This window comes from Helianthus annuus, chromosome 11 (genome assembly GCF_002127325.2).
Source record: "Helianthus annuus cultivar XRQ/B chromosome 11, HanXRQr2.0-SUNRISE, whole genome shotgun sequence".
Lineage (NCBI taxonomy): Eukaryota > Viridiplantae > Streptophyta > Magnoliopsida > Asterales > Asteraceae > Helianthus > Helianthus annuus.
This window is the reverse complement of record NC_035443.2, coordinates 835,774-847,529: the sequence shown is the minus strand read 5'-3', so window position 1 is coordinate 847,529 and position 11,756 is coordinate 835,774. Positions and strand designations below refer to the sequence as shown.

The 11,756-nt window shown below is 34.5% G+C and overlaps 1 protein-coding gene across 1 annotated transcript; it reads left to right on the top strand.

Annotated features, from left to right (window-relative positions):
• The first annotated feature begins 849 nt into the window (after positions 1 to 849).
• Positions 850 to 10,695, top strand: LOC110889089. The gene is made up of 2 exons (XM_022136591.2): positions 850 to 1,299; positions 10,141 to 10,695. The coding sequence occupies exons 1-2, from the start codon at positions 925 to 927 to the stop codon at positions 10,354 to 10,356; spliced, it is 591 nt and encodes a 196-aa protein (XP_021992283.1). The 5' UTR covers positions 850 to 924; the 3' UTR covers positions 10,357 to 10,695.
• Positions 10,696 to 11,756: the final 1,061 nt, after the last annotated feature.

Here is an 11,756-nt window from a genome sequence, read left to right as displayed (position 1 = left end):
TTGCGTATGTTTCTTTCAGTTGTTTTATCGAGTTCTACCAACATACCAGTAGTCCAATATTATAATAAACCATCGAGTTCTATCAACATACAAGTAGTCCATTACTATAATAAATCAAACTGATACCGACCAAATATCCACCGCAATATCTGAAAAATGCGCTGAAAATCCCACTAGTGATAAACTATTGACCAAGTATTAGCTATTATATATACCTTGAATTACAAGGTTGGTGATAAATAGACAAAAAAACCAAACTTTATAAATTTACAAAACCAGCTCTTATACTTTTGAAAACCTTCGAACAACTTTATAAGTTAACATTTTTAACCTTTAAGTTTTAACTTTTCAATTTACTACCCGTACTTTCATTTTTTAGCTAAAAATTAAAAAAAAATCTATTTTCTCACGTGGTATTTATTATTTACGTATCGGTATAAATCAACGTTTCAACGTAAACGATATACATATTCAACCCCAATCTTTTCGTAAATGACGCATTAACCCTTAACTTTTGGTATTTAACAACTTTGACTCACATGTACTTCTACTTAATAACTTCACATCTCATCTTCGCCAATACTTCAATTATGTTGTTAAAATTACTTTTATGCCTTTACACCGCAATGTGCGAGACATTATACTATTTTTGTCAATACCTAACCACGTTAATGTTACTAACATAACAAAGTAAAAAACGCATCACATCACACGTGAGGACTACATGTTAACAAAGTCAATAACGCTTGTAATAAAATCACAAACGTGTCGATGTCGCCGCAACGCGCGTCACGGGCTAATATCTAAAGAATACAATAAAGCATAGTTGATACTTGATATCATCACTTTGTTTCCACTTGCAACTTTACAAATATCATCAAATCACAACCCCAATAACCAGCCCCCCACTCTCATCTGCCGGCCATGGTGGAGATCGAAGAAACCGAAGAATCAACGGTCACCACAACCAGCAAGCAAGAAGAATCACAGCCACTGTTAAACAGCTCTTCAGAGTCAAAGCCCCGGCCGAAATCGGTGCGAACCAAGGTCCCAGAGGTGGAAGTCCACCTCTTCCGGTCCGGTGAGGGTCCGATTGACACCTTCAAATCACCCTTAGGTGGGTGGGACCAAGATCAGCTCGAAGTTCGAGACATATTGGAAAAGTATGGGCTCAAATCGGTGTACGCTTTTAATACGCAGTCTGGTAGAGGTGTTCCCATCCGGTTTAACCCTAAAAACGGTCGATCTATTCTTCCCTATAAAGATGGTTCCCTAATTCTCATTGATGGAGAGCCTAAGGTAATTCGCTATCCTTTTCCTCATATTTAAGCCCTAATTGTTGCTTAAGCCCTAATTGTTGCTGATAATTGATTCTCGAAAACTGTTTAGGTTAATTAAGTTATAGTTATGAAAGATGGTTATGTAGTTACATATATCTCATAGATTCTAGCATAACTTACCCAAAATTTAGCTATAGATACACTTTATATATGAACTGTGCTCCTCTGCGCCTTGGGACACCTTGCGTCAAGTCGCGCTTTTAAAAACCATGCACCTCCTATAGATTTGATTGATTTTTAGGTTTAAACGGCTGTATAGAAGGGTTTAGGCACGGTTAAACGCTCCTATACTAGATTAAATGACTTGATATGCAGTTAATATCAGTAGGTTATCGGTTATCGGCCCTCTCTACAAATTATCGGTGTCATATATCGGTCCGGAATATCGGTTCTGATATTATCGGCGATGCTGACGTTATTTTGGATGCCTTGGTTGATGTGGACTCGGAGGAAGATTTCATGGCTTATGATTAGATCATGTTTTAATTATTGGCACTTTTGAGTTTTGGCTTTTGATATTACTATTTATATTATATATGTATGTTTATTACTAACTAGGTTAGAACCCGTTGTATTACATGGGGTGCATAAATGTAATTTTATATAATGTTGCCCAGAATCTTGATAACGAACAATGAATAATCACAATGAACGAATAAACATAAACTAACCTTGATTACAAATCTTGAATATATATACAAGTGAATGAATATGAGAGAGTGTTAATTACAAATGAATCTAACTATCCCTATTTATAGTTTCCTACGGGTACGAGTGAATAGACGCGTCTCTTCGTGAAAGGTCGTGTCTCTTGGATGTGTGGTTGTGATTGGAACTTGAAAAGGTGTGTTGATTGTCGTCCACATGATCAACAGTCGCGTCTTTCTCCTTGTTGCCTTGCATCGATTGGAATGGGTGTGTGTGTAGAGACACACCTATTCGGTTATTGATGGAAGTTTAACTTCCACTTTGTCAACTTTGGTCCTTCAACTTCATAACCGCCATGTCTAATATTATTTCTAATTATATAACTAACTATCTACTAATTACATAATGAACCCTAATACTTATAGGATGTGAAGAGATTATGATTTCATTCACCCCCCTAATCTCGAACATCCTTAAGTTGCACCTTGATCTTTCTCCATGTCTTGCTTGCCATCATGCGCTTGTTGAAGTAGATCATTGCAGTCTTCTTTGATTGCCATTAGAAGAGTTGGTTCCTCGTCTTCCTGTACTAGATTTGATTCTGCTTCTCTTTGGTTTGACTCAGGACAATCTGAGGCATAATGACCAAACCTTTGGCAATTGTAGCATTTTATCTTGCTTAAATCCTTCCCATACTTCTTTTGGTTGCTTCTACTCTTATAAGCATCATGTGATGAATCTTCATCATCTTCTTCTTCTTGTTGTTTGAACTTTCCATCACGCCATTTGTCTTGCGATGAGTTGAACCTTCCTTGTCCATTCTTCCCAAAACGCCTTCCACGACCATAGTTCTTGTCGCGTCGCGTATACATAAGTCTCTCTTGATTATATACCGGGTTTTCATCCACCAAACCGGTCCTTTCTTCATAGGCTTTCAACCTTCCAATTGTCTCGTCTAGCGTCGTTGTTTCCAAATCAGCGAATTGTTCAATGGTTGCAACAATTTGAACGAACCTTTTTGGTACAGAACTCAGAAGTTTCCGTACTAAAGTTGGTTGATCAAAAGTTGATCCAAGACCACTTGCCCTCGTGACAATGCTATTTAGTCTTGCAGTGAACGAATCGATAGTGTCTTCCTCCTTCATCTTTAACATCTCAAACTCTGTTTTGAGCGTTTGAAGACGTGCCTTTTGCACTCGATCTGCACCGACGTGTCTAGTCTTTAATGCATCCCAAATTTCTTTTGCACTCTTGCAACTTGCAACTTGTATTATCATATCTTCCGGTAGTGCTTGAAATAAATAAGCGGTCGCCATCATATCCTTCTTTTCATCCGCTTGCGTATTTTCTTTTGGTTCTATCATTTCCCATAATCCGTTTGCCCTCAAAATGGTTTTTATACGGATTGCCCATACCGTATAGTTTGTAGACTTTAAAATAGGACACTGAAACTGGGAGAACGAACTACCCTCTCTAATTACTACCGCGTTTGACGGAGAGGCTCCTCCTGAATCCGCCATAATTTCTTTTCCAACAATTTTCACTTTCTATACTTTGGTTTTCTCCTAAAACCGAAGTCTATGATTCCAAAAAAAATTCACACTAACTTTCTAACGTGGAATCAAAACAATTTCTAAATCTTATATAAATTCCAGAAAAATAGAACGTAGAACCTGGAATTTGCGAACCGACCGACTTCTCTTATCGTGATTCTCCGCACGGTTTTCTGACTTTTCTTAACAACCCTCTTGGCTGCGTTTTTTCTTCTTTCTGCTTGATTCGCGACTCTCTAAATACGAACCCAAAAACAATCAGCCCCAAACCCGCTTGATTTGCGACTAAACTTCTCAACCGAACACCCTCTTGATGCTTTGATATCACAAAACTTCTCAGATTTTGTGTCTTTTGCAAATTTCAAACAACCCAAACTTCTCAGATTTGCGATTGCTTCTTGAAACCGGAATACAAACTTCTCAGATTTGTTTCCGTCTTCTTAACCCGAATCGTAGCCTCTTGCCGTGATTTGAATTAATAAAAAAACTCAGAATCCAAACACCCTCAGTGATGATCGGATCAAAAATCGAACACCCTCCTGATGACCGATTATGAACGAACAACAATCGTACCCGCTTGATGCGATTGATGTTAAAACTTAACAAAAAAACAACCTAATCGACGCCTCCTGCGTGATCAGAATTGCTAGGGAATTCAACCACCCGCCTGATGATCGTCTTCCCGAAACGAGTTTGAGCCCTAGGCTCTGATACCACTGTTGCCCAGAATCTTGATAACGAACAATGAATAATCACAATGAACGAATAAACATAAACTAACCTTGATTACAAATCTTGAATATATATACAAGTGAATGAATATGAGAGAGTGTTAATTACAAATGAATCTAACTATCCCTATTTATAGTTTCCTACGGGTACGAGTGAATAGACGCGTCTCTTCGTGAAAGGTCGTGTCTCTTGGATGTGTGGTTGTGATTGGAACTTGAAAAGGTGTGTTGATTGTCGTCCACATGATCAACAGTCGCGTCTTTCTCCTTGTTGCCTTGCATCGATTGGAATGGGTGTGTGTGTAGAGACACACCTATTCGGTTATTGATGGAAGTTTCCAACTTCCACTTTGTCAACTTTGGTCCTTCAACTTCATAACCGCCATGTCTAATATTATTTCTAATTATATAACTAACTATCTACTAATTACATAATGAACCCTAATACTTATAGGATGTGAAGAGATTATGATTTCATATAATAAATAATAAAAAAAGATATATCTTTAAAAAAACTCGTATACTGCACATATTGAATAAAATATAATGTCATATGTTAACACATACAGTCGTCAAGTTTATCTTTTAAAAATAAACTTTGATGTACTATTTACTTATTATACCATTTTACTTTGTTTTTATTTTGCATAAATGTAATTTTAAAAAATAAACAATAAAAAATATATATTAAAAAAATTGTATATTGAACGTGTTGAATAAAATATAATGTCATATGTTAACACATATAGTCGTCAAGATTTATCTTTCAAAAATGAACTTTGATGTACTATTTACTTGTAACATATTACTTTGTTTTTTTAGGTTAAAAACACATGTATTACATGGGGTTGAATCCCGTTTTTATGATACATTCAAATTACGAGATACAATATTTTAGTTAGTTTTATGCACCTTCATGCTTATTTGTTTATTTCATTCATAAAACACTCATCTCAAATTTGTATTCAAGAGAGTTTATGGTACAAAAAGGTGTAGATCGATCCCCACATTTTTATATATTTCATCATTTTTTATGAATTATACCGTAAAATCGAGAATTAAATTCTATTTGAATGGAGTATGGAATTGTTATTTTGAAAAATGATGTTCTTTCTAAATGTTGATGCAATGTGCGATAAATGATGAGTTTAAACCAATTATAACAGTACACCTAACATTATAAAGCTGAAAGTAAGTTGTCTAAATTTGACATTTGAAAGAATTATGCGATATTGCGATTATAATGGTGAGTCCAAACCATTATAGCAATGCGTCTAAAACACTTACAATTTGATAGAACCATATGCCCCGACCTAGAATAATTATTTAATTCTAGTGAAAAAAAAAACAATAATACACTTATTAAGTTAAGTATATATCAAACGGGAACATTTGATTCCTAATTTACCATAATTTCAATCAACGAACTCCAAAGTATATATATCTATCTACTCATAATAAAAACAAATGCTTATCCTTATCTAAATTTTTGTTTAAACTTATTTATAGAAAAAAATATTTATTCTTATCTAATTTTTTGTTTAAAGTTGTTATTATTATTATTATTATTATTATTATTATTATTATTATTATTATTATTATTATTTAATATGATCATAATAAAAACAAACATTTATCTTTATCTAAATTTTTGTTTAATTTTATTTATAGCAAAACACATATTTATTCTTATCTAATTTTTGTTTAAAATTTTTATTATTATTATTATTATTTAATATTTAATATGAGAGATAAATAGGAAAATAAGGTGAGAATGCACCAGGAAGTGACACGTGTCCAAAAAAGATTTTCATTTATCATAATAGGAAGATTATATTATATATGTTTTACGTTTTGTAATTGTATATGCATATATATAAATTATGCATGATATTAAATTACCGATATCCCACCGCGATAACCTATATCTCAAATATCAGCCCTTGACTGATATTTGATTTTGGACTGCTAATCTGCTATAACTGCATAGGATGTGACAATGGGAGGTGGTGTACATTCGGTGAAACCCTTTTTGGGGTGTATGTATAGCAACACCCTTTTTCTGTTTGATCCTCTCTACCTTTAGTTATGGTCCCATGGACATAAAGTCAGCTTAGTTAAGACTAGCTTACCATGTTTAACGGACCGTTTTAAGGTTGGGAAAATGCAGATATTTTACTTCAAGATTCTATTATGTGTACGCGCTCTTTTGTTCATCAGCAAGAGTGTCGCTGATAATCATGTCTTTATGATGATTTGGAAGTCTGCACGATCCTTCGTTTTATAATCCAAATTGTATGTTCTTGATGTATATTAAGACCCGACTTTACTTATTACCCACGGTGGGTTCGATCGTGTTAATAAAGCTCAATTAAGGAAAACACTTTAGTAAGTGAATTCATTGATCAAATCCCATTACAGCCAACGACAATAGTTCTTAGATAGTTTATGCTAATACGGGGGAACTAAGGCAGAACTGCACACTTTAGCCTAAGCATGTTCATGTTTAATGGGTCAAGTTATTCTACAAAGTCTTCTAATTGTAAGAAGTGTAAGAAGGATTTATAGAGTGACAAGTGTCTAATAACCTAAAACTAAACCCACTACATCACCACCAAAAACCTAAACAACCCCCCCACCACCACCCAAAAACCTAACCCCCTCCCCCCCACCCCCCAAAAACCTAACCCCCCCCCCCCCCCAAAAAAAAAAACCTATAAAAAATCTAAAAAAAACTAAACACCCACACCCACCCCCCACCCCCTCGGCAAAAAAAAAAAAAAAAAAAAAATTTAGGGTGGGTGATGTGTGTGTGTGTGTGTGGGGGGGGGGGTTAGGTTTTTGGTGGTGGTGGATGTTTAAGGTTTTTTTTTTTTTTTTTTTTTGTAGTGGGTTTTTTTGTGTAGTGGGTTTTTTTAGGTTATTGGACACTTGTCACTCTATAAATCCTTCTTACAATTAGGATCCTTTGTATTTGATCCTAATCCCATGTTTAATATATGAATTGTCCTTTCTTTTTAGTAGTTTGGTTTTAGACCTGTATGTATCTGCACAAACATATATAAATGCGCCTCTTGTAAGGTGTATCCTCACTTGGATTATTGTTTGTTCTATATTAACTTAATTCATATATGAATCCTTTCTTTCAAGGGTTAGGCTTTTTAGACGACCTTTTTTTATTCAAAACAAGTGGGAGGTTCCGACTCAGGTCATATCCTAACGGTCCTATTTTCTAGAGAATGTTAGTGACTTGTGAGTTGACGTTTTGCATGCCATGATGCAAGAGGTGAAAAAATAGCCAGTTACTTTAACATGCCAGGACAAATAATTTTTTGTACGGGTCGAAGCAGGATGGCCCGAAACACTTTTATCCAAAAGTTCTGATATTTCTATTAATGGTTAGTGTCTTAGTTACAAAACTGCATAATTTTTGTAATGTAATAGAAGGTTTTATGCATTAAAAAAACACTTTTTGTGACTTTCAACTAGTTCTTTCTCGTTCGAATCGACCATATGTAAGTAAACCAGGAGGATAGTAGGGATGCATAGTTGCATGTTGTGTAAAGGTGTAAAACTAGGATGTCGAAATGGGTTGGCCTGAAACACTCTATGTTGGTCAAAAGCGCCGCTACACACTCTGGTAGCCTAGGTTTCTTTAGGCGCATCGACGAAGGCGTGCACAGGTGCATGGGGGTATGAACACTCTTTTTTTGCCATACTTTTCATATGTGAATTGTTAATGCACCCATCTCATTCGTCAACTCTTTATATAATCTGATTTTTCTCTCATGCATCTTTTTCTAAGCTCTGCCTGACGGTCCAAGAAAACCCAGTCTCCAACTGATCATTCTCTCTTTTTTCTTCCAAGTATTCAGCATACTTTGCCAATGGTCTAAAAAGACGTCTTGTTATTTCTTGGGCTTTCTTTTACTTGTCTGGGCTTCCTTCTTTTTTCTTGAACGGGCCTTGAACTTTGAAGCGTGTTTATTCTTTCTGCAATTGTTGTATGAATTATTATCTTTTAGTATTACGTTTTTCTTAATATTTAGGGAGTAGTATTAGTTTTCTATATCTAAATTCTAATATAAATGTGTGTGTGTGCATAATTTTCTTTTGTTGTTGCCCTTTTTTGTATTGCGTGTGCCGTTTTTTGCGCCTTTGACTACCTAGGTTTTTATTTTTATTTAGAGTTAATTGCCATTTTAGTCCCTGTGGTTTGGGTCATTTTGCCAGTTTAGTCTAAATGTTTCATTTTTAACATCTGGATCCAAAAAGGTTTCATCGTTGCCATTTTGGTCCAGCTGACTTAACTCCATCCATATCTGTTAAGTCTGCCAAGGGCATTTTTGTCATTTCATTTAAAAGAAAACGCAATAAAGAAAAAAGGGTTAATAAAAAGAAAAATGAAATGACAAAAATGCCCTTGGCAGACTTAACAGATTTGGATGGAGTTAAGTCAGTTGGACCAAAATGGCAACGATGAAACCTTTTTGGATCCAGATGTTAAAAATGAAACCTTTGGACTAAACTGGCAAAATGACCCAAACCACAGGGACTAAAATGGCAATTAACTCTTTTATTTATGAATAATCAGTCATATTTCATATGTGATTGCAAAATTACGTTACTGCATTTATAATCGTTTTTTGAAATAAAATGATTTAGATGGTTATATGAATTAAAAATACACTTTCTTTCAACCCAATTTTTTTACCTATGTTTTTGTTTTTTGTTATTACCCACTTGACGTGCTATAAGACTAAACATTACAAGTAAACTAGTAAGATAAGAGAGGAATTCGCCTGGAAGGTTTGATAGCACCTTAAACTATCCAGCCGGGGGATTGTTTTAGCTGAAAGCAACCTTTCTTTCATCCTTCTAGCCTGCATAGAAGATCAGGTAATCTTCTTTTTCTTCTGCCGGCTACCAAAGGTTACTTTTCCTGCCAATCAATAAGCGACGCTGCTTTAACTTTAAGCCGTTATAGTTCGTTTCGGATCAGTCAAGTCCTTTTGGTTGGTTCGCTCAGGCGATCCTCCCTTGTCTTCCTTAACATTCAGAGGTGTTCTGGTTTGAGAAAAGAGCACTGGGCGAGCGACCTGAATGAATAAGATATTGACAGTAGAGGTAATTAGGGTGTAGTTTTTTCAACTTCAAGTTGGCTTGGGTTAGGCTCGTTTTTTATTTATAAACATTTTTAGTTGTTCTTTATAATTATTAATTTTTATACAAAAATAATATATATTATTTAGTTCTTTTAATCATAATTATATATATATATATATATTAATTATTTTTATATAAATATATATTATGTTAAATAAAAATTATATAAACAATAGGCTCGTTTAGGCTTGCGAGCCAACTTGAGCTCGATAAGTGAGGCTTGTGCTCGTTTATCAAACAAGCTTATTTTTAGACTTGAACTTGTTTAAGCTCGGCTCGATTCGATCTTTTAGTGACCTGATCTCGGGTAGCTTATGAATTGCAGATTCCTATTCGAACGAGTTTAAGCTAACAACATGTCAACATGTCGATTACACAGTGAGGGATATACCATCTAGAGGTGAAAAAATCGGTGTATGTTATATAAAGTGTCAAAACATGTAATTTTTCTACCCGGTTGAAATAGGTTGGCCTGAAACACTTGTTGTCCGAAGTTATTTTTATGTTGCATATTAATTATTAGTGAAATATCAATTATGATTAGTAAGTTAAATTATATAATATCAATCTGCTTTTTAGTAGTAATATAATTTATAAGGTTGTATCCATTAACCGTATTCTTTGGGTGACTTTTGACCCGTCTCTTCTTGCCTAACATGTTCTAGTACAATGATTTACAATTTTCGCTTTGGGTTTGATCAGGACTCGTTGATAAAGCCAATCACAAGGATCCTCGTTGGCGTTGCAGCATTAACCGCACTGATAATACTGGTTATGAAGGAGACACCTGGATGGGCTAAGAAGTTGAACTTTACCGGTGTTAATTTCAATGCCCCGCCGTGGGTCCTAGCTTGCGTGGTTATTGTCTTCACTCGTTTGAGGAAGAGAACCCGAGATTTCTTCATCAAACGTCGTTAGTTTATAGTTTCCCTTTAAGCCCATGGTACACATCACCACCATCATAATCTAAAAACACACATTTCATAAGATGGTTTTTGATGTTAATTGTGGTTTCTGCTTGAAAGAATCTTTGTTTGTGAGTTTTGTTTCACTACGATTCAGTCGGTATGTTTTCGTCTTGATGGATTTTGCGGCTGGTTCTTTTACCCAGCCTTCGTGTCTATCATGATGGTGCATGTTTGTTCATCGGAGACCTATTTGGGGATATCGGGTATTTTCTGTGTAAAAGGTTCTTTTGGTTAACTGATGTTGGTTTTGTCTCGATGAAGATGATTGCTGATCGGTTCATTTTAGGTACACCTTATTTTATAATAATTATAAACAAAATGCATTAATATTAGTGTAAAGTTTATTACTTTAATTACTTGTTATATTTAATAGGCTTTTATATTCAGGCGGTGATCTTATTTGTTATATTATTAATATTAATTATTAATACTAATACTAATTACTAATGTCAAATTTTAAATCAAGGCAACACATTGTTACTGATCTAAACTACAACTAAAAGTAAGATAATGATCTTGACATGGAAACACAAAATAAAAAATGGATTTCATAATCAAAAGAAAATCTAACAAGGCACGGACACATAAAATCAGAAATGGATTTCATATCGAAGGAAAATCTAACAAAAATCTTAAAGAGATTGGATAGAATCCCCATGAATGATTCTAATTTTAGCAAATCTTTGACTTCTATGTTTTTAAATGTGATTTCTAATGGACTGTATTATTTATAGCATAGATCATATTGACTTGGGTCTTCATATTAAAGTTTGGTAATTTATTTTAGAAATTACATGTATAAAAGAACAAAAACCGCTTTAACATCTTATGTTACAACTACTAGGTTTTAGACCCGTGCACTACACGGAGTTGGAGTTGGGTACAAATAAAGATATAATAAAAGAATATTTATAATAAATAATTGAGTTAAATGTCATTTTAGTCCCTATGGTTTGGGCCATTTTGGCAGTTTAGCCCAAAAGTTTCATTTATCATCTGTGGGTCCAAAAAGGTTTCATTGTTGCCATTTTAGTCCACTGGGTTAACTTCATCCATTATTTCTGTTAACGAGAAAGGGCAATTCGGTCATTTTATATGGTCGAATTGCCCTTTTACATATAAAATGATCGAATTGCCCTTTTCGTTAACAGAAAAAATGGATGAAGTTAACCTAGTGGACTAAAATGGCAACGGTGAAACCTTTTTGGACTCACAAACAAAAAATGAAACCTTTGGACTAAACTAACAAAATGGCCCAAACCACAGGGACTAAAATGGCATTTAAATCTAAATAATTATATATAACATTACATGTAATAATGGAAAATATAAATTAATGTTACATTTATA

Excerpts from the sequence above, each read along its gene's own strand:
- LOC110889089 (XM_022136591.2), top strand. The coding sequence starts at position 925 with ATGGTGGAGATCGAAGAAACCGAAGAATCAACGGTCACCACAACCAGC. Across the intron at positions 1,300-10,140 it reads TCATTGATGGAGAGCCTAAG|GACTCGTTGATAAAGCCAAT; the intron begins GTAATTCGCTAT and ends GGGTTTGATCAG.